Source organism: Natator depressus, chromosome 1 (genome assembly GCF_965152275.1).
Source record: "Natator depressus isolate rNatDep1 chromosome 1, rNatDep2.hap1, whole genome shotgun sequence".
Lineage (NCBI taxonomy): Eukaryota > Metazoa > Chordata > Testudines > Cheloniidae > Natator > Natator depressus.
In genome coordinates this window covers 105,554,991-105,580,334 of record NC_134234.1, presented here as the reverse complement: position 1 = coordinate 105,580,334, position 25,344 = coordinate 105,554,991, and the positions used below count along the sequence as shown (strand labels likewise).

Below are 25,344 nucleotides of genomic sequence, written 5' to 3'. Positions count from 1 at the left end.
AATCCCATTCTATAAATGATTAGTTCAGGGAAGTATGGTATCTAGAGACAGAAGTGATGCCTCTGAGGTAAAACAGGCTCAGATATAGTTAGTGAATTCATTTTAATATTGGGAATAGACATTTTAATACTGAACATAGGCAAATTTAAGAGTAGATGTCAATATTTAAATCATTCTACTATATTCAGAGGTTTGCTCTCTCACCACCCTCTACTCAACAAAGCAATATTTCTACATAGTAAAGGCAGTTAGTCAGATGCTTAGCTGGTATAAATCAACACAGATCCATTGTATTCAATTCACTGATTTATACCAGCTGAGGATCTGGTGCAATATGCCTTAGTACTCACAATGGGAGTCTGAGAGGGCAATTCCCTGGCTGAAGAAGGAGCGAGCATGAATTCTTCTGGTGAGTGGACAAGCTTGTTTTTCTGTTTGGTTTTGCTTTGGGCTGGCTCAGTTTACCCTGTGACCTGCTGGGAATTGTGTTTTTGGGGACTGTGGGGGAGTGGAGGCCAGAAGCCTACTAGCTGAGTGCAAACTAGCAAGGTTCTAGCTTTTTGTCCTTTGATCCTTGATCACCCTTGATCATCCTTGTGATCATCCTTCCCCTGTGTGTTAATGAGCGAACAGGGCTGATCTAGGAGAGAAGGGCTTAAAAGCCAAACACTAAGCAACCAAGGGGAGCTTGAGAGGGTGTTTTTAGGGGGACAAAAGAATAAAATCAGCATGGTTTGGAAAAGCCACATCAGCAATGCCACTACTGCTCAGGGCTTCTCCACCTGCGTTCAGACAAAGAACCTGACTATGCATGCCTCTACCCAAGTCCTGGTGTGGAATTGCAGAGACTGTGGCCTGAATTTCCCCATTACAGAAAGCCAGGCAGGGGAAACGATCCAGTGTGAGAGGTGCCTCCTTGTAGAATTTCTCAGGAAGCAGGTGAGAGAGCTACAGTAGGTGGCCAGGCTTAAGAGCATCTATGCACATGAATAATTCATTCAAAATATGCATATGGAGATCTCCAAGTTTAAGGAAGCAATCCTACTGGAGAGGATGTCAGTAGCAACACCAGGGGAGAAGGAAACTGATCCTTCACAGGGAGGAACCTGGCTGCTGATTACTTCTGGCAGCAGGCAATGCTCCACCACTACTCCCAACCACTTTCCATAGAGATAAAAAAAAAACAATTTGTTGCCCTGGCATTGAGGAATTTCCCCCAAAAGGTGGAGGAAGAGAAGCCATGTACCCCCAAGCTTGGGAGGATGACAGCCACCACTCCCAAAAGGAAACAAAGGCAGGGGGGAGTCAGTGACTCCTTTCTAAGAGAGACAGGGATGTTCAGCTGCCAGCCTGACATGATATCACAGGAGGTGGTCTGTCTGGCAGCAGCCTGTATCCAAGACATTACGGAAGGATTGCTGCGGATCATCCAGCCCTCTGACTACCCCATACTGCTCATCCAGGTGGGGACTAGTGATACCACAAGGTATTTTTGGTAGGCTCAGGGACATAACTACAGGGCTGAATGAGGTAGGGGCACAGATGGTATTCCAGTTAAGGGTAGGGGACAAAGCAGAGACAGACACACATCCTGGAGGAGAATGCCTGGCTGCATGGATGGTGTCACCAGAAGGGCTTTGGTTTCCTTGATCATGGCATGCTGTTCCAAGAAGGACTGCTGAGCAGAACTGGCTCCACTTATCAAGGAAAAGGAAGAATATCTTCAGATGCAGACTGGTTAATTTAGTGAGGCAGGCTTTAAACTAGGTGTGACGGGGCAGGAGACAAAAGCCCACACATAAGTCCAAAAGGTCAGAATCTGGGAGGAACGTGGGCAATCACAGCTGGGACAAAAGAACTGGGAATATAGAGGGGAAATCTAATGAATATCTGAGATATCTGTATACTGATTCAAGAAGTATGGGTAAAAAACTTGAATAACTAGAAATACCAGTGAATAATCAATTACAATATAGTTGGCATCACAGAGACTTGGTGGGATAGTTCACATGACTGGAATATTGGTATAGAATGGAACAGCTTGTTGCAGGAAGGACAGGCAAGGGAAAAAAGGAGGAGATGTTGCTTTGTAAATCAAAGATGTATACACTTGCACTGAGGTTGAGATAGAATGGGAGGCAGAAACTGTTGAAAGTCTCTGAGTAAGGAAAATGTCGCTAGACATTTTACCGGGACAATAATGATCAGCAAATTATGAGTTTTCAAATGATATCTCAATAGACATACTTTGTATGAAGACTATTACTAACTGGACACATGGATATATTCTGTCACAGCACTGGAGACAGAAGGTGGAGAAAAAGACTAGGAAAGAAGCTACTATAGATTTAATTCTGACAAACAGGGAGGAACTAGTTGAGAATTTAAAGGTGGAAGAATTTGGGTGAAAGTGATGAAATGGTAGAGTTTGTGATTCTAAGGAACAGTCACAGGGAAGCAGCAGAATAAAGGCAATGGACTTCAAGAAGGCAGACTTAACCAAATTCAGATAGTTGGTAGGTAAGATCCCCTGGGGAAAAAGTTTAAGAGAAAAAAAGTTTGGGAAATTGGCAGGTTTTTTTTTTAAAAAGAGACATTATTAAGGGCAAAAAGAGACTTTATTAAAGGCACAAAAGCAAACTATCCCAATGCATAGGAAAGATAGGAAGCATGGTAAGAGACCACCCTGGTTAACCAAGAGATCTTGAACAACCTGAAGTCATACAAAAAGTAGAAACTAGGTAAAATTACAAAGGATGAATAATTATATACACACACATATTTAACAAGCACATAGGGGTAACATTAGAAAAGCCAAGGCACAAAACAAGATGAAACTAGCTATGGACATAAAGAATAACAAGAAAACATTTTACAAAGTACACTAGAAGCAAAAGGAAGACTGAGGACAGGGCAGACCCTTTAGTCAATGAGGAGGGAAAGACAATAACAGAAAAAGCATCAAAGGCTGAAGTGTCACATGCGTTCTTTGTTTCAGTTTTCACCAAACAGGTGACTGTCAGATGATAGTGAACATCAGTGTAAACGGGGTAGGATCTGAGGCTAAAATAGGAAAAGAACAAGTTATGAATTACTTGGAGAAGTTAGATGTCTTCAAGTCAGCAGGGCCTGATGAAATACATCCTAGAATACTCAAGGAACTGGCTGAAGAGATCTCTGAGCCATTATCAATTATCTCTTAGAACTGGTGGAGGATGGAAGAGATCCCAGAAGACTGGAAAAGGGCAAATATAGTACCTATCTATATAAAAGTAGAATAAGGATAACCTGGGGAATTACAGACCAGACAGCTTAACTTCTGTACCCAGAATGATAAGGGAGCAAATAATCAATTTGTAAGTACCTAAAAGATAATAAGGTGATAAGTAACAGTCAACATGGATTTGTCAAGAACAAATCATGTCAAACCAAACTAATATCCTTCTTTGACAGGGTAGAAAGCCTTGTGGATAGGGAGAAAGCAGTAGATGTGATAATGGCTTGCTCTAATAAGGCTTTTGATGCTGTCTTACACAACAGTTTCTCATAAACAAATAAGGGAAATATAGCCTAGACAAACCTACTATAACTTGGGTGCACAACTGGTTGGAAAAGTATACACAGAGTAGTTATTAGTGATTCACAGTCAAGCTGGAAGGGCATATAGAGTGGAGTCCTGCTGGAATTTGTCCTAGGTCTGGTTCTCTTCAGTATCTTCATAAGTGATTTGGATAGTAGCATAGATCAGTGGTTCTCAAAGCCGGTCCACCGCTTGTTCAGGGAAAGCCCCTGGTGGGCCGGACTGGTTTGTTTACCTGCCGCGTATGCAGGTTTGGCTGATCGCGGCTCCCACTGGCGGCGGTTCACCACTGCAGGCCAGTGGGGGCTGCGGGAAGCAGCGCAGGCCCAGGGATGTGCTGGCCGCCCTTCCTGCAGCCGCCATTGGCTTGCAGCAGCGAACCGCGGCCAGTGGAAGCCGCAATCGGCCAAACCTGCAGACGCGGCAGGTAAACAAACAGGTCCGGCCCACTAGGAGCTTTCCCTGAACAAGCGGCAGACCAGCTTTGAGAACCACTGGCATAGAGTGTATACTTACACAATCTGTGGATGATACCAAACTGGGAAGGATTGCAATTGCTTTGGAGCATAGGATTAGAATTCAAAATGATCTTGACACACTGGAGAAATGGTCTGAAATAAATAGGATGAAGTTCAATAATGACAAGAAAATATGACCTATGAGGAAAGATTGAAAATATTGGGTTTGTTTAGTCTGGAGAAGAGAAGACTGAGGGGGGACATAATAACAGTCTTCAAGTATGTAAAAGGTTGTTATAAAGAGGAGAGTGATAAATTGTTTTCCTTAACCACTGAAGACAGGACAAGAAGCAATGGGCTTAAATTGAAGCAAGGGAGATTTAGGTTAGACATTAGGCAAAACTTTCTAACTATCAGGGTAGTTAAGCACTGGAACAAGTTACCTAGGGAGGTTGTGGAATCGCCGTCATTGGAGGTGTTTAAGAACATGTTATATAAACACCTGTCAGGGATCGTCTAGAGACAATACTTACCCCTGCCTCAGTGCAGGCGCCTGGACTAGATGACCTATCAAGGTCCCTTCTCGTCCTATGTTTCTATGATTCTTAAAGCTTATAAGAAAACTGGTTGTGTACAGTGTCTGAGAACCTCTGGGCAATTGTCATAAAAAAAATCACAACCTAAGCTGAACAAAATTAATTAAAAAGAAAAATATGTAAGAGCTGAAGGATAGTTTTGTAGCTAAAGCACTAGCCTGTGGGTCAGGAGATCTGCATTCCATTTTGGCTGTGCCACAGACTTCCTGCATGATCCTAGTCACATTATTTGGTCTCATTGTGCATCAGTTTCCCGTCTAAAACTGAATTGATACTTTCCTCCCACCCTTTGTTTTACTATCTATAAGCATTTTCATTATAAGCACTGTCTCTTAGGATATGTTTACACAGTGCCTTGTATATTGGGGCACTGATCTTGGTTATGGCCTCTAGTCTCTACGTTTTGCATATAACTACTACATATTACTATTACAGTAATATTTATTAGTAATTGTAACAGTAGGTCCACTAAACTAGAACATTTAATGGATTTAAAAGGATTGCATAATATTGCATTACAAACATAAACCCCCATTTTGCAACAGACTCTGGGAGGGCATTTCATTAAAATCATTGGCTCCACTTACACTAAGTCAGGGTCCTCCACAGAGTCAGTTGCAGGATAAGGGCCATAATGAACTTCCAATAGTGTGATTTAATTAATTTCAACAGGTCATTTTTTTTTTTACTGGATCTGTTTCATGAAAAATTTGGGTTTTAGTTAACCTTTTTCTTTCAGTTAAAAGTCAAAATTTGTCTTAATTTTGCACCGGGGGGAAAAGAGCCCTTCATTTTCACTGAAGTTTTCCATAGAAAAGAAAACTATTTTCTGATCAGCTCTAGAATTCAGAAACCATGATATAGGCACATATGTACTGTGCACATTATGACAAACTCTCTCTTCAGGAATTAAATATATTTTACACTTAGCATTAGCAATGCTGATATTTTAATCTGTAATGAGGCATATGTGGAAGCTAGTGCTTTCAATTAAAAAATCCCCCCTCCCCCCCAAAAAAAGGGCAATGTACTGTTACTGTAGTGAAAAAAATCACACATACTCTAGGTTAAATTAACCTTTATGTACAAGGGAGTTTAACAATACACAGAGCTGACAAATTCCTCAGTCAATTTATCCAAGCCGTTAGGTATAATAAAACATGACCTTTCCATTAGCTGAACCAGCTCACTGGCACTGCAGCCAACAAAACAATCTCTGTGAGAACGTGGTGGTAGTAGAATTAAAGGGACATTGTCAAGATTAAAAGGCCCACACATTGGTTTACTTTTTTTCTTTTATCCATGTGCAAAATCCAATAGTACACATTATAAAACAAAACAAAACAAACGCTACTGTTTTTATAATAAAAAACATCAACCGATGCTGTACCAGTATGAGGAAGCCTGAACCAACAAAACAGTGCCTTTGACTGATGGATAATTCACAAGACAGATGAGGAAATTATTTTAATTTAAATATTTAGAAGGGACTACTGTAAATAGTAAGTAAAATACGAGTAGAAAAATTATGAAGACACCATGACCAGTATTTTTAGCTTTTACAAACTAGTCTACATCCTTATTATTTTAAGGTAGGGGAATCCTGTAAAATCTTTTCCTGTCACTTATATTATTCTCCATGTTATTCATCATGCCTTCTTGCTGTGAATGTGAGAAAAGAGCCCTGTTTACCAGCAAGTAGCAAATCCCGGGCTCCAGTTAAGCCAGCACTTCTTCCAAGCTCACCTTCTTGTTCTCCAGAATTTCTGTATCACTAAAAGCTCTCTGGCCGCTATGGTTCCAAAGAAAGACTTGATGCCATGGAGTGTAATGATGCAGAGATGTTATTCGTTATGTTTATCATGGGAGTGCCCAGGAACCAAACAAGAATGGGGCCCAATTGTACTCAGCTTTATACAGAGCAGTAGATGTCCACAAAGAGCCTCGAACAGCAGCACCGGTGAACTTCCCCACTGATCTCAATTCTATGCCAGGAGATTCCTATTCTTTAGCTGCTGCTCTGAATAATCCACCCCTGCAGCTTTTCTACATGAAAGATGGGGTGGAACCTGGGAACAAGCAAATGTGGAGCAGAGTGGGAGAGCAGGCCAGGAGAAGGAGTAGCATGCCAGCAGGGGAGAAGCAGGACCTGTTGAGAATGGTTCCATTAGGAGTTCTAATCCAACCACTCCTCATGTATATCATATTTTCTGCCCTTATTAAGATATTGCAGTTGGCTAGACCTGAAAATCTAATATGTGGTCAGTTTCCTAAGAATTATGAGGGATATTTTCAAAACCAGTTAAGGGATGTAGGAGCACCTCTCTCATTTACAATAGGGTTGAATGCACCCCTATCTTAGCTGCTTTTCAAAGTGTCTCTCCAAGATTTTAGGGCCAAATCCAGTAAAATTGAGCAAAGAATGAGTAAAAAGGGCCTTGTTCTGATAAACATACTGGACCATGTGGCATTTGAAGAAAAGAATTGCCAGCCTCAACATTTTATCACAGATAGATCTAATCAGAAAAGGTTTTTCTCTTCAAACACAGAAAAATGGAATTTTAGAGACTTTTCAGGGAAACACACACACGCAAACCACCCCACCCACCTTTAACTTAGGGTTTTAAACTGAAAACTTTGATTTGGAAAAGCTGCCTCAGTGCTTCAGGGGTATTGTCATTAAACTGCCTCATGCCCCCATTCTTCCTCCATGGACTCCTTGGCCAGACTACTTCTCCTACACCATGGTCTCCCCTCTTGCTGAGCTACTACAGAGCATCATGGGAGTCACATGCCAGTAGTGCCCTATGGGAGATGTAGTGTGGCTGGAGACCGCATCCCACAGGAGAAAGATGGGGGACTAGGAGAAGGATGTGGGCATGACACAACCAATCTACAGCTCCCATGAGGCACTGCAACAGCATTTCACAAGCTAAATTTTCAGTTGTTTTGGTGTTGGGTTTTTCAAGAAAAAAGTCAGCTTTCCATGGAAAGGAGATACTTTACTAAAAAAAAAACATTTAGTTTACTCAAAACACCCAGTTTTCTGTTAAAAGTTAGTTTCAATGGAAATTACCTACTCATAGGGCTATATCACCTGTGACAATGAGCTGCAGCTTAGTCCTGTCAAATATAGGGAGAACAAGGCCAGCTGCTTTCCTCTCACATTGCGGTTGTATGCTTTGCATGAAGCCTTTAGCTAGAACATCAAAATGCTCACTTCTCCTACTGCACACTGCATTTTGGAAAGCCATTGCACAAGTCTTCTCCACGGCCAGCACATTGTTGTGGAGGCCCTGTATGGGCTCAGTGCTCTTCAGCCTCCAGGGCAGCACTTCCATTGCATTTTATCCTAGTTCACCTGCAAAAATGGCACCAGACTTAGACCTTAATGATAATAAAAGCAATGGTTCTCTCATATTACCCAGGCTACTTCACGGAGGTGAATTTGGGTACCTAAATGTAGACAGCTCAATGCATAATTGTGCATGTAAATACTTGTTTTTAGGTACCAAGTGTTGAGCTAGATGCATAAAAGCCTGGATCTTTAGTGCTGGGATGTTCTGTTCTAAGGGGCCAAAAGGAGTTGCACTTACAACTTTCAATAGGAGTAGGGTATCTAACACCCTTAGACCCTTCAATTTGTATTTAAACACATATATCAGATTTTCACAGGGGATGAATTAGAATACCAGTGTTTCAGAACTGGGTCCATTAAATCACCATACTATGAGGCTTCGATTATGTTAGAATATTGTCTAATGTGCAAAAAAACTGCCTCTTTTAAATCTGATTGAAGTTTAATATTATCAAAATAATTTGAGAGATTCCATAAAGAAATCATTAAACTGATCTGAGAAAGAGACAGGTTTAAGGTAAACTTTTCTTGCTTCTTCCAGTACTATATGTGACACATGCTTCTCTTAACACGAAGGAATTGTAAACATATAGAAAGGAATCTAAATTATAAGCACCTTGAGGCAAGGATTGTCTCCTTCCATGGACTTGTTCGTGCTCCTATTGAAGTCAAAGAGAAACCCTGCATTGATTTCAATGGTACAGTCAGGATGCCCTGTTGTGTTTTAAACACACTGTAAGTGTTTAATAATAGATAGTCAGGTACCTGGCACATTTATAGAAAATAGTCAATGGAAAAAATTACTCAAGTTTTAGATTCATTTAACGGTAGTTATAAAGGTTCTTTGAAGACAAATAGGGAAATGCACTGTAAGTTTTACCTACCATTATTACAGAAAGGATGCACTTCAGCTGGGCAAATACATATAAGAAATTTATTTAATAAAACAATTTTCCTTTAAAAAAGCAAGTTTGGGTATAATGCATAGTTATCAGTGTGAAAAATAAGAAGTGACAGACAGGGGAACCTTGCCTTTTAGCATGTTCTTTACAATAAAATCGTGCTAAGTAAACATGACAATTTAACCTTTTCCTTAGCAATACTACGGAAACAAACAAACAAAAATACACAACCAGGGACTTGGTGAAGTGAAAGGGTTAAGTCGTGTTTAACCAGAATGTATACTTAGTTCTTTTTATCTCTCTGGGACTTGTTAGCACTCTGAATATCAATTCACTAAGAATGAATAATACCATGAATGACATCAGCTTCCGCCAATATGCAAGAGGTTACTATGGTAATGGAGAAAGTTTTTCACACTACAAAAAAAGTACCACGCTTGATATATTAGTCAGGCAAAGAAAGCAGTCACATAAACTACAGCAGCTTTCTAATGAATAGTCATTTATGCAGCATGCATGTTAGCAGTTCTGTTGTGTTCTTCTGAACATCAGACCTTTGGCAGTTACATTGAAAAACTTGGCAGATTTACAAAAAGTGTTTAACGTTTTGTTTTCAGAACCTAGCTTTTCCCTTTTGGAGCCCATGTCTTCAGCATATTCATAGAGTTTTTAACTTAATGCCAACAAGGGAGGTCTCTGTGGTGAGCTCAACTGCACTATCTATACTGAGAGAGCAGGAGGCCTAAACCATCCACGTCTACACTACCCGCCACTTCGGCGGGTAGTGATCGATCTATCGGGGATCGATTTATCGGGTCTAGTGTAGATGCGATAAATCAATCCCCGATCGCTCTGCTGTTGACTCTGGAACTCCACCAGGGTGAGAGGCGGAAGCGGAGTCAACAGAGGAGCGGCGGCCATCAATCCCGCGCCGCGAGGAAGTGAAGTAAGTGATTCTAAGTCGATCTAAGATATGTCGACTTCAGCTACGCTATTCTCGTAGCTGAAGTTGCGTATCTTAGATCGATCCCCCTCCCCAGTGTAGAGCAGGCCTAAGTGTCTCAAAATAGATGGTTTTTTTTTATTAGTTGCAGAAAATCAGTTTGCAGACCCCTTGTATTTAGTTGCTCAGCACCTTTTCCATTAGCGTTTAATTCACAGAAACAAAAACAATATATAATATTTTGTATAGTGCAAGAACTGGGAACCAAGGCTTTGAAATTCCACCAGTGTGATAGAGTGAGGTGCTCATTTGTTATGTCATGTCTGACATTCATTACTTTTACGCCATCAAAACACTGTTACCCCAGAATATGCTACTGCTCACCATGACTTAAAGTTGAACACAAAGCATTTGTGAAACATAAGTAAGAAACTATTGTTTTCCTATTTCTTCTTCAAAAGTAGAGTGCAAATGCCAGAATCACAAGAATACTTTCTTGTTCTTGGACATGATCTTATTCAGCTCTCTCTAATCTGCAATAGAAAGCACCTATCACCTTGGGTAACTGGTGCTTGGACAATATTCTCTTCTGCGCCAGTGCTCAGCTCACTGAGGAAGATGCAGTGTGGGAGCAGAGGGGAAGGTGTATCAGGGATCCAGTCACAGATCCCTGATTCTGAGGGTCTGGCACCAACATATCGTAGAGCTCCTGATTAGCAGCTCTACTTTTTGCCACAGACATGGCCTTAATGGACCCTATGCCAGAGACGGATAAACATAGTGAAGCAAAACTCTACCACACTCTTCCACAGGCATTTCCCCTTCCTTCTCCATTATGCCCCCTGTACCATGGCTGAGGGATTGAGGGGGAGCCAGCAGCACACTTGGAAACAGCAGAGAGTCTCAGTGCACCAGAAGAATAGGGCACCTGGACCCAGATTACAGCCCCTTTATGGCATGTGGTGGGGCAAAGGGGCTATAAACTCAGAAGAGAATCTGGCCAAATATCCTTTAATTTTCTAGCTTTCTGAATGCAAATCAAACTGACTCTCCTGGGTTTCAGACTTCTCCAAAGTCTTGCTCCAGCCCACAGTCCCATCACTACGAAGTTAGAGAAGACTGTTCAAATCCCACGCAGTTGCTCATCATCAAATTGTATATTTTCTATCTCAAGAGAGAGTTTTGAAGGCTGGTTTTAAAGAAAAATCATCTTTTCAGACCACTATGTGGCAACTGTTGGTCAAAGACAACTTTTTAATGGCAAGCACTCGTATGCACTACATACTGTATCTTTGATTTAAAGTCTTGCAAGCAGGTGGGACAATCCATAAAAATTAGGGATCTAGCTCTCAGTCACATGTTTGTATCTGAGATTTCAAAATAGTTTAGACAACCCTATTGTCCAAGATATGAACATCATTAGGAGCATTTTTTAGCCAGATTATAGGTTGATATGCAAAGACTGATCATTGCTAGGTCCGCACCTGAAAGAAGTGAGTGAAACCTTCTGCCCATAACTAGATAAAAAGGTAGATCCAGCTGTAGCTGCTACCTGCTCTTGACAGCAGCTTGGAGTACAGAGTCCTAGATTGTGCACTTGCCCCACAGCTGGCAGGCAAGCTTAGTGGGGCAATATCAGGTCTGCCATCTCTTCTCGTTGTTTCCTTCAAACAACATCTCAGTGGGCTGAGTCACGAATGAGAGCTAGCCAGCCAGCTCACTCTCCCTTATAGCCCAATCACATCAAAATACCAGGGTAGGCAACTGACAGCTTGGGCTGCATCCGGTGATTTGGAGATCTAGAACTGAGTGGAGTTGATCAAACAGGATGGAATTTTCATGAAAGTTTTCACCAAAATGGCATTTTTCCTGTTAAATTTATTTTGATGAAAGACAATCAAAAATTCTAACTTTTTGGATTGCTCAGCCAGCTTTGGTAACCAACATACAGAAGATACGGGAAGCTCCATCTCCTCTCTAATGCCTTCAATGGCTCCATGTAAATGGGGAATTAGAAATAAAAGATGCAACCTTGTGAAATCCCACAAGATCTCCCTTGGGGACGAGCAGCAATTGCCCACCTCTGCCCTCTAAGAATGCTTAGTTAGAAGCGCATCCCAGTCCATAGTGTTGATTCCTCTGCAAACAGCAATCTCATGCTCAATGGTATCAAAGCCGCTGACATATCTAATATTAGCATGTGCACATAATCTTCATCCGCTGCCAGGAGGAATACCTGTGCCAATGCAGATAGATTCCAGTACATCCCTTGGTTGGTACCTAGACTGCCAAAGGTCCAGTGACAACTGAGGCCACCAGATTCTCTGAGAGTTGCTCCACCAACTTTTCCCATAATAGCACATGCAAATGAAATAAAGGGCAATTGTTGGTCAGATTGTCAAAATTAAGTGATTTTTTTTAAACAGAGGTTGTACTGAGGATTTGTAAAGAGAAGGTGTCAGTCTGCACTCCCTTAAAGAGGCATTGACAGATTTCACCAATAAAAGACTCAATTCTTCCCCACAAGACTTCAGCAGTCAGGAAGGGCGTGGGTCCTAAAGACGTAGTAGATTCCGTGCCTCACCTAGAGTACCTCAGAGCACCATTGGCTGAAATTCAAGCAGTTCTTCTACTGCAGGAGAATGGGGCTCACTGTTATTAATCTGCATCCTTTGATTCATTTGGAGTCAATGAAATCAAGGAAATGTCCCCCCATACACACATGCTGACACTAACAGAATCACATGCACCTGAGCCATCATTGGGCCAATTCATGCTCCGTATTTAGACTAATGTCTTCAGTATAGGGTTAAAGGCACTTCTACAGTATCCAATTTAGATAAATCACCAGCTGAGGAGAACTATTTATTATCAGTGTGCATGCACACTTAGTTCATTGGGTCTTCAATAGAACATGAGGGGTCAAAAATACACTAATATAACACAGGATTTATTTTACTGACTAGAGCTATAGAGGAAACTGGAATATATCTTCTGGACTGTACAGGGAAGTGAAGAATAACCAGGAATTGGTACTATTGATAATACTCATGGTAATTTATGGCAAAAGCACAAGAAGCTTATGGTAACCTGGTAATAAGCATTTGCACCGGGACTGGGAGATGAAGAATGTATTTGACAACAGTTTTAGTTGTATTTAGTAGTAATAATTTCATTGTCAGTAGTTCCACAGAAAGCAGCAAGTAATAATTTAAGATTAATTAATGTTTCAAAAAAGAATAGAAAGGAAGAGTTTCACGGCATTCTTCCCACCTGTGCTGTTATTGTTACTATTAGAAGCTCAACTGCAGATGCTGGTTCCTGGCTCAGAATCAGACATTCCCCCCACACACATACTTTTTAAAGCTAAGAAAAATGCAGATATTTATATTTTAGACTGACCATGGTTTCTCCGTTTGCAAAACTGAGGGATGTTTAGATTTTCCATAGTCCATAGCTCATGACCTCTACTGCAAATCTCTTTTTACTTCCGTTTGTAAAGATTATTTTATTTTGGTACAAGTATGGGAGAATGCAGTTTAATATCAAGTCCATTAAGCATACCACCAAGAGCTACAAAACTCTACATTTTAGTCTTCAGGGAAAGTTCAAAGCAGTGTGGTCCCATTTCTAATGCAACAGAATGTAAATTTAAAAACAGACAGAGTAAGCTCCAAAACTAGTAGTCGAACAGCACCAAAAATGTTATTTTATTTTTTAAGAGAATAGGTGAAAACAAGTATAAAAAAATGTATTCTTGTGCCTGTATTATCACTACGGCTGATTTACAGCACTGTGAGAACAGAATCCATCCCACTGACAACTGACTGAAGAAAATATATCAGTAATGCTGATTTTGCTCTCACTTTACCTGATGTCTGTCTCTTCTATCTGTTCTCAGTGTTCACATACTGAATATTATGGGCCCAATTATGGGCCAATCCTGCAGCACCAAGCAGCCAGAGACCTGGTTTACTGATGCCCCTTGATTAAGGGGAATCCCTGGGTGGTGTAGAGTGCAGACACTCTATACCACCATTTCCTTCCTAGCCTCTGGTATAGAGGATATCTCCTGGAGAGAGAGACACAGCAGGGTTTCCTTATGCCTCATGATTCCCAGCTACTAGAATGGCCCCTTGACAACAAGTGACATTGGGCATAATTTAGAGTTGCATTGAGACTGCTCTAAACCAGCCAGGGGACCAGACTAAATTGCTCCAATCCTAGGGCCATTCAAAGGTAAATTAGAACCACCTTTGACCTCCCTTTCCTCCTAGTGTCTGTAACCTGCAGCTGAGGATCTAGCAACTAGCTCCAGGAAAAGACTTAGATGTGCTCTGTTCTGTATATAACCAGTCTCTATACTGAGGGACTCACAAACATTAACTCATTCTCACAACATTCCATTGTGTTGTCCAGGCTTCCCTTTCATTCTGCTCTCAGGTCCTTCCTCTTTCCACTCAGTCCTTATGATGGGATTGGGTCTGAGGACACACACATATGCCTCAAATGAGGCAATCTCATCTCTGAACACTAATAATAATGACTTCTTCCATCCCAAAGTGCTTAACAAACTAGATGCATTGAGAACTAACCTCTTGGGTCAGGAGTGAGAGCCAAGCAATGCACAGCACAACAAACCAAAGAATTGGGGGCAGGTGACATTTAAGTGTTGTGGGAAATGTCATGTCAAGACAAAGCATGTATTAGAGTGCCAGAGGGGGAGAGAGACCTCTGGGAGCTGCAGGGAGGGAGACTGCTGAGTGTCTCTCTGTTGTCACTGCAGCCTGTGTTTATCATGGATGCAATGCACTTGGGCTAGAAGAATTCACTCAACAGAAGCTAAGCAGAAAGCAGAGGATAGAATGCACTTCAGAGTGGGAACGGCTTATTCCTTCAAGGCTGAAGACTGGGAAGCAGGCAGAGGAGAGCCTGAAGGAGAGGCAGAGAAGAGGATGTGGGGAAAAAACTCTCAGGTGAGAAGAGGAAAGATCCAATGAGAGCTTGTGAACGGGAGAACAGAACTGGGGCTTGAGAATGGAAATGGAGGAAAAGAGTGTGGGAGACTGGCAATTTTCATGGAAGATCAGAAAGCAAATCTTGTCCTTCCTACGAGAATGGGGTTTTGATTTGAATCTGAAACCCTGATATTACTGTACAGCTTTAGCACATGTGGAGTTAGAGCTGGCTGGAAAATGGGAACAATTTTTAATGAAAAATTCCCCCTCCCCCAAATGTCTTTCTTGCATTTTAAAATATTTTGGCTAGTAGTAATGTCACTGACTCACAGTTCAATGATGAGCAGTGCAACGTTGAGGTTTTTTAAGCATGTCTTTTACTGTAGATCTGGAAGAACGGCAGATTTTTCAGTTAAGATTAAAAAACAAGTTTAGCGAGCATATAACAGTGAACTGGTAAGCCACATTTCACTTGCTTCAGTGCATGCCGTGCTTTGGAACTCCAGGACTAGACTGAAACTTTGTCCTAGTTTGAGTTTTTCAATAGGGATCATCTGTCAGCTCCTAGGTAATAATAAAGCAAGTCAGAAGATACTCATAGGTAGGTCCCTACCAAACTCAACTGTTTTGGTCAATTTCACGGCCATAGGATTTTAAACATCGTAAATTTAATGATTTCAGCTATTTAAATCTGAAATTTCGGGGTGTTGTAATTGTAGGGGTCCTGACCCAAAAAGGAATTGTAGGGGGGGCCACAAGGTTATTGTGGGGAGGGGGGGGGTTGCAGTACTGCCACCCTTACTTCTGCACTGCTGCTGGCGGCGACGCTGCCTCCAGAACTGGGCACCTGGAGACTGCTGGCTGCTGGATGGTAGCACAGCTCTGAAGGCAGAGCCGCTGCCGCCAGAAGCAGTGCTGAAGTAAGGATGGCATGGCATGGTATTGCCACCCTGACTTCTGCACTGCTGCTGGCGGTGCTGCCGTCAGAACTGGGCACCCGGCCAACAGCTGCCGCCCTCCAGCCACCCAGCTCTGAAGGCAGTGCAGAAGTAAGGTGGCAATACCGTGACCCCTCTAAAATAGCCTTGTGACCCCCCGCCCCCGCAACTCCCCAATTTGAGGAACTCTGGCCACCCCCATGAAATCTGTATAGTATAGGGTAAAAGCACACAAAAGACCAGATTTCATGGAGGGACACCAGATTTCATGTTCCATGATGCATTTTTCATGGCTGTGAATTTGGTAGGGCCCTATTCATATGCCTTAATATTTGAGGTTTAAAACCTCAAATAATAGAAGAAAAGCCTCTGAATAGAAAAAGAAGATGTATTAATTTCACTTTTTAAAATAGTGGTGTCTGCCTGACTGAGAACATAGGTTTCATTACTGAAACACGGTGGCTAAGCTACCAATAGACCTTCCATCAGCACTGTCTGCAGGAGAAGATTACTAATAGCTTGATCTCTTCCCCCCTGAAAGCTGCACCGGTGGGAAGACTAAAAATGAACCGGTCCTATTAGAAATGAGATCTTCAGAAGAGAACAAGTCACAGCATGACATTTAACTAGATTTGCAGCTGTGCTGGATAATCTAGTTTCACTGTTTATGCACAGGGCATTTCTAGAGAATTAGTGCACTGATTTCAGGACAGAATTGATTTTTTTAATAATAGTTTAATGTGGGTCAGTGCATTTCATATAAAAATATAAAAAGCTAAGGAAGATTTAAAATAATCTGCACAGTCTGTGTGTGTTATTGGAATTTACACTCCATTGCGCACCATTGGTCATGCAACTGCAGCTTCTTACCTGTGTGCTAGCTTAATCCCCACTTGCTTACCCTTCCCCCCCCCCCCCCCAATAAGCCTCTTCTTGTTTTCCCTGCCCTGTAGCTCTCAGCTGTTTCTCCTGTGCCCCTCACTCCAGGTCCCTTGCCACTCTGGATTTCCTTGATCCATACAGCACTCTTTAGCCCCCTTGCTCAGGATGGAACTCTATCCCTACTATTCCCCATGCTTCCCATAACCCAGTTGTCTTGCCACTCAGCTGTTGATGATTGTCCCCAGCCTTGACAATTAGAGTCAAGGATGAAGGGGGTTAAGGTAGGTCTTCCATTTCAAAAGATGGTTTATCATCGTACTATGGATCACATGATCCTTCATGAATCTGTAATTTAACCAACCATATAACTAATCACTGCCACATCTGTACCAGTGAAAATGGTAGGTTGTATACAATCATGGGAAGAGGGGTCGAAGGTGTTACCCTGACAGAACAAGGTCCTTTAATGAAGAACAAGTGTAGCCCAGATATGAGGCTAGAGGTAAAATTTTCAAATACACCTAAGTGACTTAGTATGGGTGTGGTATAAATCAAGATAAATAGAGGGTAAAAGGCTTCTAAGTTCTAGGCATACATTCATTATAAAAATACATCCACAAAACTATCCAAATTGACAGCCATGTCAGCCTATAAAAACTCCTAGACCACCAACACTGAAGATCAACCCCTTCCTCCTCCACGCCCTCATTCTCTCTCAGGAAAACCCAGGGAGGAGAAATAAGCATTACAGTGTTCATGAAAGATCAAATATGGATTCTGCTGGAGCAAAACTGAGCAAGTGGCAGAGACAAGGATCCTCCATTCAGAATGCCCTGCCCCAACTTCTAAACAAAATGCAGTTAGAGACTATTTTCATGAGTGTCGCTGTGGATCTTAACTGCTAGGCTAGGACACAAGGAGAGAGAGCTATCCTTAAGGTATACAAAGCCCAAACTGTTCAGAGAGATATAGATACCTTGAATAGTACCTGGACATTAACTGGAAGACAGCAGAGGTGCAACATGTTTCCTGTGGGAAGCACTGCTCATAAGCACAGTGCTGCACTTTGCCATAGCTGAACTTCCTGAGCAGACTTCATGTGTAGCCCAGATAGAGAATATTGCATTCAAATGGGGAGTTAACAAGTCTGCGGTCAGTCTGCAAAGTTCTGCACCTGAAAAATTAAGTTACAACAACCTAGCCAGGTGTGGATGACAAAAATGACCATTCATGACCATTGCTGTTCTGTGAACATGCAAATGGAACTCAGGATTCAACAGGTTAAAACTGACCATGTGCAGATTCCTAGTGTCCTTTCACAGCCCATTACCAAGTCCTTCCCAAGGAAGTATTGTCTTGCAGTTAAGGCTCTGGATCACCAGATTCAATTCCCATCTTTGCCAGACTCTCTGCATGGCATTGGGTAAATCATTTTAATTTCTCAGTCCATCAGTGTCCCTTGTGTAATATGAGGATAACCACTTTTCCTTTATCAGTCTTATCTGTTCAGATTGTAAGAGTTTTGGGGCTGGAGAGGTCTCTTACAACATGTATGCAGTGTTGAGTAGAACAGGGTCCTGATCTCAATTAGACCTGCTAGGTGTTACTATAATACAAATAATGAATAACATCCAAAATATTCAAATTGGCCTGAATACAGAAGATAAAATGAGATTTTTTTCTGGCATGCAAGTGTAACCTTTGGGTGAGTTACAGTTTACTTCACTGCCCTTTTCCTAGTGCCTAAAAACAATTCCTATAAAAAAGCACATGGAAACCCAGAATTCAGTCACTGAGGATTTTCAACAAGGATTGCACAGGATCACCCTCTTCACAATCAAATCCAAAAAGAACAAAAGGAATGAATTTAGTTCTTAAGTACCAACTTTATAAAATCTTATAATGATAAAGAAACAACAAATACCTTAATTTCAACAACATAAGGCTACTTCATAATCCACATACATTATCTTCACCATTATATATACACATAAATAAAAGAAAACTTAAGTCTCAACAGCTCAGTCCCCACAGAAACAAAGTGGAAAGTAACTCAGAGTTCCCAAAAGCTTAGGTTGAGTTCACCTGAGTCTCAGTCTTTGATCACCATGGAGTCAAATGCACTGCAACTATGCAGTTTCTCTCGTCGACCCAGCGCAGTGTAGACACCGCAATAAGTCAACCTAAGGTACGTTGACTCCAGCTACATTATTCACATAGCTGGAGTTTCGCAACTTAGGTTGACTTAGCCCCGCAGTGTAGACCTGGCCTCAGTTAGCTACTTTCCCCTAATGGAGTATGAGTCGGGCTACAGGGAACCCAAACTACCACACCCAATTCCAGAACCCTGTGGTTGTGGAGTACTAACGGTGCATCAGCCTAGCAACAGTGAAATGACCCAGACACAACTCATTCCTCCCCCACTTCTCTATTGCTATCTTAAAAATATATCCCCCTGTTAAGCATGTGGGTTACACAAGCAAGCAGAAAGTGGAATGAACTTAGGAGACCTGTCAGAAAGGCCACCCATTAAAAAGGATTTCACCAATAATTACTTTCTTTCAATACAAGACTGGGAAAGAAACAAAATGTAATTGACGGGGTCTAATGAGTATATTGTATAAATGTACATAAGCTATTTCACTTTGTACTTCATTTGAATTTACTCTGTGTTATTAAATAATTAAGTTGAGACGAGCAGGGTTGAAAAAATAGAGACTTGCTAAATGAAAATATTTTTACATAGGTATATAGATTTGTGAAAATAGCACTGGAGATTTAAGATTCTGACATTCCCTATTAACATGTCTTCGTAGTATTACCATTGCTAAAATGAATAGTAATGCTATTTACAGCAGCTTTAACTAAAAAGGAATGATCGTGTTAGCTCAAGCCTTATGAATAATGTATAAGGCTGCACTCAGCTTAGTCACCTCATCTTGCATTTGGTTAAAAACACAAAACAAAGGACTGTACTGGGCACTAAACAGCAATTTCTCATTTTAACTGCTGTATCATTAGTTCAGAGCAATTGAAGACTAAAGAATGCAAAGCCATCCCATTAAGTGAGACTTTGAAGAGATGTTCTCATTCTCACGTGGAGGCCAGTCTGGGATTTTTTCTATTTTTATTTTAATCTTTTAGGCTCTTGATGAATTTTTAATAGGGCATGGAAAAATCAATTAAATCTTTTCATTTGGATACAGTTACAAAGTTATCCTCTTGTGGGTAGCCAGGTAGAGCTAATTAACCAAAGAAAGCATTTTGTACTTTAAAATGGTGTAAGAAAAGATTATGTTCACAACCAAAAGATCTAATAGCTTTTAAAAATGAAGAGGTATTTTAATGGCAATAGTGCATGGGTTGAATTATGATTTTAGTCTGAAGAAAGTTATTCAGAAAATAAGACAGACCATTAAAACCTCTATTTAAATAAAGTCAAACTGTTCATTTTATTCTTGTAAATAAAGCCAAACTGAACATTTTATTCTTATAAAGAACAGTACCAGTTTACTACACCAAGATTAAAAAACAACAAAACAAAACAAACAAACAAACAAGCCTACTACCTTACAATTGTGTTTTGGACCATGACTAATTAATAGATGTGGGCAGGAAACTGTGTTCCCATCCCACGAGAGTTTGAGATTTCAGGTGCTTTACTGGTCTCAGATCAGGATAAAAAGTCAACAAGCTCAAAAATTTTCATAAACTGATAATCTGAAAAAAATTCTGATCAGGTCACTCAAATATTTTGTTTAGCTAATTTGAAATATTTTAGCTAGCTTTTAGTATAAATTGAAATTTCAAAACAAAAACATTTTAAACCAAAAAACTAAACTGTTTTTAAAAAGTCAGAATGTCCCATTTTGACAATTTCAAAACTTTTTTTTCAAAAAATTTTCATATTGGGAGATTGTCAGAACAGACCCTTTCCCATGGACAGTTTCTGTTTCAATGAATCTGTATTATGTGACAAACGAGTGGGAAATTCCTGACCAAACCTGCTAATCAATACTGTAGTACTGTGTTTGAAAAATTCAGTCAGCCACTCCTCCATAATGGGTAGGAAGTTTTCCTGGGGAAAGTGCCATTAGTCACACAGGAATCAAAGGCTCGGTCTACTCTGGCAAGTTTTTTCACCAGAAGGCACCTTGTGATGCTGAAACAGCAGAGGTGTACACATTGCAAAGCCACTTTTTGCGCCGAAATACATCAGTTGCAGTGCTGTAATAAAAGCACCCCACTGAGAGTCATACGGCTTTTTGAACCGAGGCTTTAGGACTGTAGTGCCAGTGTAGACACCGTGCTTGATTTTAGTGCTGTTATTGGTGTCCCACAATGCCCATCCTGACCACTCTGGTCAGCAGTTTCAACACTGCTGCCCTGAAGCCAGGTAAACAACCTTCTGCCCCTCCCACTTTAAAGCCCCAGGAATTTTGAAATTCCCCTTCCTGTTTGCTCGTGATGCAGAGCTCACATCACATCTTCCCAGCTGACCATGGTGGCTCCATGCAGCAAACAATCTTCCACTTGGACCACTGCAGAATTACTGGATGTGATAAGTGTTTGGGGAGAGGAGGCTGTGCAGTCACAGCTGCCCTTGAGCCATAGGGATTTCGATACCTAAGGCCAGATTGCATGCAGCTTGCACAAAAAGGGATATGACTGGGACATGCTGTTATACAGAGCAACGGTGAAGGAGCTGAGGAACGCCTACCACAAGGCGAGGGAGGCAAACCATTGCTCCGGGGCAGCGCCCCAGACCTGCCGCTTTTATAAGGAGTTGGACATTATCCTAGGTGGTGACCCCACGTCCACTGCAAAGAGCACCGTGGATACTTTGACGGGTCTGGAGCCAGTGGAAAGTGGACCTAACCAGAGGAGGAAGTCATTGATGAAGAGGTGGAGGCTGAAGAAGAGGTGGAGCCCCATGATGCGGCCAGTCAGGAGCTGTTCTCCACTCCGGACGTGTCTAGCCAGTGTCTGCAGTCGCCCTCTGGCAAGCCAGAAACAGGAGAGGAGACCCCTGGTAAGTGGTTTTACTTTGTAAAGTTCTGAAGTGGGTTGATGACAGAGAATGTAGAAGGCTGGCTTTGTTTCTGTGTGATGGGCATTTCCCCGCATGGCTAGGCAGTACAGCAGAACAGGGATTTGATGCACTCCAAGGTTTAATGGAAATCCTCCAGAGATATCTCTAGGAAACTTTCCTGGAGGTACTCAGCAATCCTCTGCTGGAGGTTCCTTGGCTGAGCTGCTTTGTTCCTTCCTCCATTGAGAGACACTTTCCCACGCCACTCTGAAATTACTTGGGCAGGGACCAAAACTGCATACAGGCGAGCAGCATAGGGACTGGGGTGGAAGCCTCAAGCATGTAGCAGATGCATCCTTGCTTCCCTGCTTACCCTCAGGAGTGAGATATCTTCCACAGTGACCGCCACCTGTGGAAAACGGTGGGAAAGTTTAGTGTGTTGCCCCCAATAAGTGCCCCATCATCTTTTCAAATTGCTTTTCTGCAATACAGAAGGCCCCTACCCCTGGTTTCATTCACAATTCTTGGGGTCTTCTGCCTCATGTGTGCTTACCTAGGGTCACCGAGAAAGTGATAGGTATGTTACCAGTTTTGTATTAATGTTACTGTTTCAATGCTCTCTCTGTGTGTAGTTCACAACAGCGCTTCCGTTTATTGTGAATTATGCCTCTCCAGACTTCACCTTGAGAACCAACCCTCCAACAGCAGCAGAGCCTCTGTGCAAGATAAGAAAACGGCTGAGATGGACCAAGGAAGATATGTTCCGGATGGTGCTGCAGCAGTCAGAGGTAGAAAACACTGAACGCAAGAAGTTGAGGGAAAGGGAAAAGCAGGAAAGAGAAGAGAAGGATTCTTACAAAAGGGGTGCCACAGAGAGGCTGATTAAAGTTCTGGAGCGTCAAACCGACATGCTCCAAACTCTCGTAACACTGCAGACTGAGCAGACTGATGTGTGCCCACCCTCCCCTTCAGCACATTCAGAACGCTTTCCCATGTACTCCCCAAACTCCCCTTGCACATTCCTTTCTGCGTTCTGGCACTTCACACTTTCCTCTACAGTCCACCCCTGCAGACAGCTTTTCAAATGAAAGCTGGACCTATACTCAGCTATGAAAATCAGCCCCCTCCCCCCAGTACCTTCTCACCCACCAACAATGAGTATGTGTGTGTAAGTCCATGTGGTGTTGTTGTTTATTTGGCAATAAAAGCAAAAAAATTTGAATTATAAGCACTCTTTATTTCTTTCCATACAAGGTATGATACCTCATGGCACCTGCAAATCAACAGGCACTTTAATTAGTTCCTTACATTGAATCCTAGGCCTTAACAATCACAACTGCTTCCTAGCCCAGATGTAATTAACCATAGTAGACCCAAGCATAGCAACAAACATTACTGGTTTTCATCTTCGAAGCATTGCCTCGAGGCATCCCTGATTCTTATTGCCCCACATTGCACCCCTCTAGTAGCCCTGGTATCTGGCTGGTCAAAATCAGCAGCCAGGCATTGTGCCTTGGCAGTCCACCCCTGAGTAAACCGTTCACCCTTCCCTTCACAAATATTATGCAGCGTACAACACACAGCTATAACCATGGGAATATTTTCCTCATTCAGGCATATAACCTGCCATATAGGCATCGCCAGCACACCTTTAATGTGCCATATGCACATTCAATTGATCATTCTGCACCTACTCAGCCTGTTGTTGAACCACTCCTTACTGCTATCTAGGTTTCCCATGTATGGCTTCATGAGCCGTGGCATTAAGGGGTACACCAGGTCTCCCAGGATCACTATTGGCATTTCGACTTCCCCTGTGGTGATCTTCTGATCTGGAAAGAATGTCCCTGCTTGCAGCTTTCTGTACAGGCTGGTGTTCCTAAAGATACGTGTGTCATGCATCTTTCCGGACCACCCTGCTTTAATGTCGGTGAAATGCCCACGGTGATCCACAAGTGCCTGCAAAACCATGGAAAAGTACCCCTTCCGATTGATGTACTCTGTTGCAAGATGGTCTGGTGCCTGAATTGGAATATGCGTGCCATCTGTCACCCCTCTGCAGTTAAGGAATCCCATTGTCACAAAGCCATCCACAATTTCACGCACACTGCTAAGAGTCACAGTCCTTTGCAGCAAGATGTGATTAATGGCCTTTCACATATGCATTAATGCAGCCCCAATGGTTGACTTCCCCACTCTAAACTGGTTCACAACTGACTAGTAGCAGTCTGGAGTTGCCAGCTTCCACACTGTGATTGCTTCGCGCCTTCCCACCAAGAGGGCTGCTTTCATTCGGGTGTCCTTGCGCCGCAGGGTTGGGGCAAGCTCAGCACACAGGTCCAGGAAGGTGGCTTTTCGCATCCATTTTCTGCAGCCACTGCTCGTCATCCCAGACTTGTATAAGGATGTGATCCCACCTCTCTGTGCTAGTTTCCCGAGCCCAAAAGCGAAGTTCCACTGTGTTCAGCTACTCTGCGAATGCCAAAAGCAATCTAATGTTACTGCTTTCCATGTCGGACACCATATCAGGTGATTGTGACTGCTGTTGCCTTTGTAACTTCAAGAATAACTCTACTGCCACTCGTGATGTGCTACTGAGAGATAGCAGAGCAATGGAGAGCAGTGTGGGATCCATTCCTGCAGATAGATGTGGCGGGGAAAGCAGAAAACAAGGGACCTTGAAAAATGCCACAAACTGAAGATGGAAATACATGGAATGCTGGGACAGAAAGCAGTGCATCACAGGGCATTGAGCCCAGACTTATGATGCACCTCAATCCCCTCTGCCTTCCCACAAGACCTAGTGGCAGAAGGGGGAGAGCTGCACTGTGGGATAGCTACCCACAGTGCACTGCTCTCACTGGCGATGCAAGTGCTGCAAGTGTGAACAGGCCATGCCACCAGTGGAAGACAATGTGAACACACAACAGCGGTTTTCTTTAAGTGCTTTTTTATCAGCGATGAAGCTCTTGGAGAAAAAGCTCCGCCAGTGTAGACATACCCTAAGCTCTCTGTTTTATTTAAACAAAAGCTTCTAGCCCTCATGTTTGTGATGATTACAGTCTGCTTAAGCCTGGGAGGTTAACTGATGTTACCTACCTAATTCTGCTGACACACTACTTAGCTGCAACAGCATAAAAACTGCAGCTTTTCAGAACCCTGCAGGCAGCAGTGAAACAGAAAACAAGCTGGTTAATTTCATTCTGCCACTGACTGGCAAAGCAGCAGAGAAAGACATTGGAGTTATTCACTAGGGAGAGAGGTCCAAAAATGAAAGACGGTGATAGGGAAAAGAGAGAATATAACAGAGATATCACCAGAACTGTCTACTCCTGGAGGGAATCAGAAGACTGGCTGAAAGATAAAGGAGCAGAGATCCACCAGCTACTTTCTCTCCCAGGAGTGGGAGAGAGAGATTGCTTCTTCTTCCTTCCGGCAACCAAAGGAGTTTGGGGTAAGGCTTGAAATTTTACAGAAGAGGGAGCCTCTGAGCACATCACAGGATGCTCTCCTGTCCCAGCAACTGGAGAGAGGTGGGCTTTTCACCTGAAGATTTCCCCTGGATAGTGTGGGCCTCCGAATTTTGAGTCTCCTAAAGAGAGTCTTCCGGGATTGGAACAAAGAAAGAAAAGAAAGAAAGAAATAGACTGGTTGAATGGGGAGGGGAGGAAAGAGACATTGAAGACAAAATGGAGCG

The 25,344-nt window shown here is 42.3% G+C and overlaps 1 protein-coding gene across 1 annotated transcript; it reads left to right on the top strand.

Annotated features, from left to right (window-relative positions):
- Window positions 1-238: 238 nt before the first annotated feature.
- Window positions 239-23,378, top strand: LOC141977195 (uncharacterized). Its single transcript, XM_074938905.1, has 4 exons — window positions 239-409; window positions 21,418-21,647; window positions 22,280-22,570; window positions 23,262-23,378. Exons 1-4 carry the CDS (start codon window positions 397-399, stop codon window positions 23,376-23,378), a joined length of 651 nt encoding a protein of 216 aa, XP_074795006.1. The 5' UTR covers window positions 239-396.
- Window positions 23,379-25,344: the final 1,966 nt, after the last annotated feature.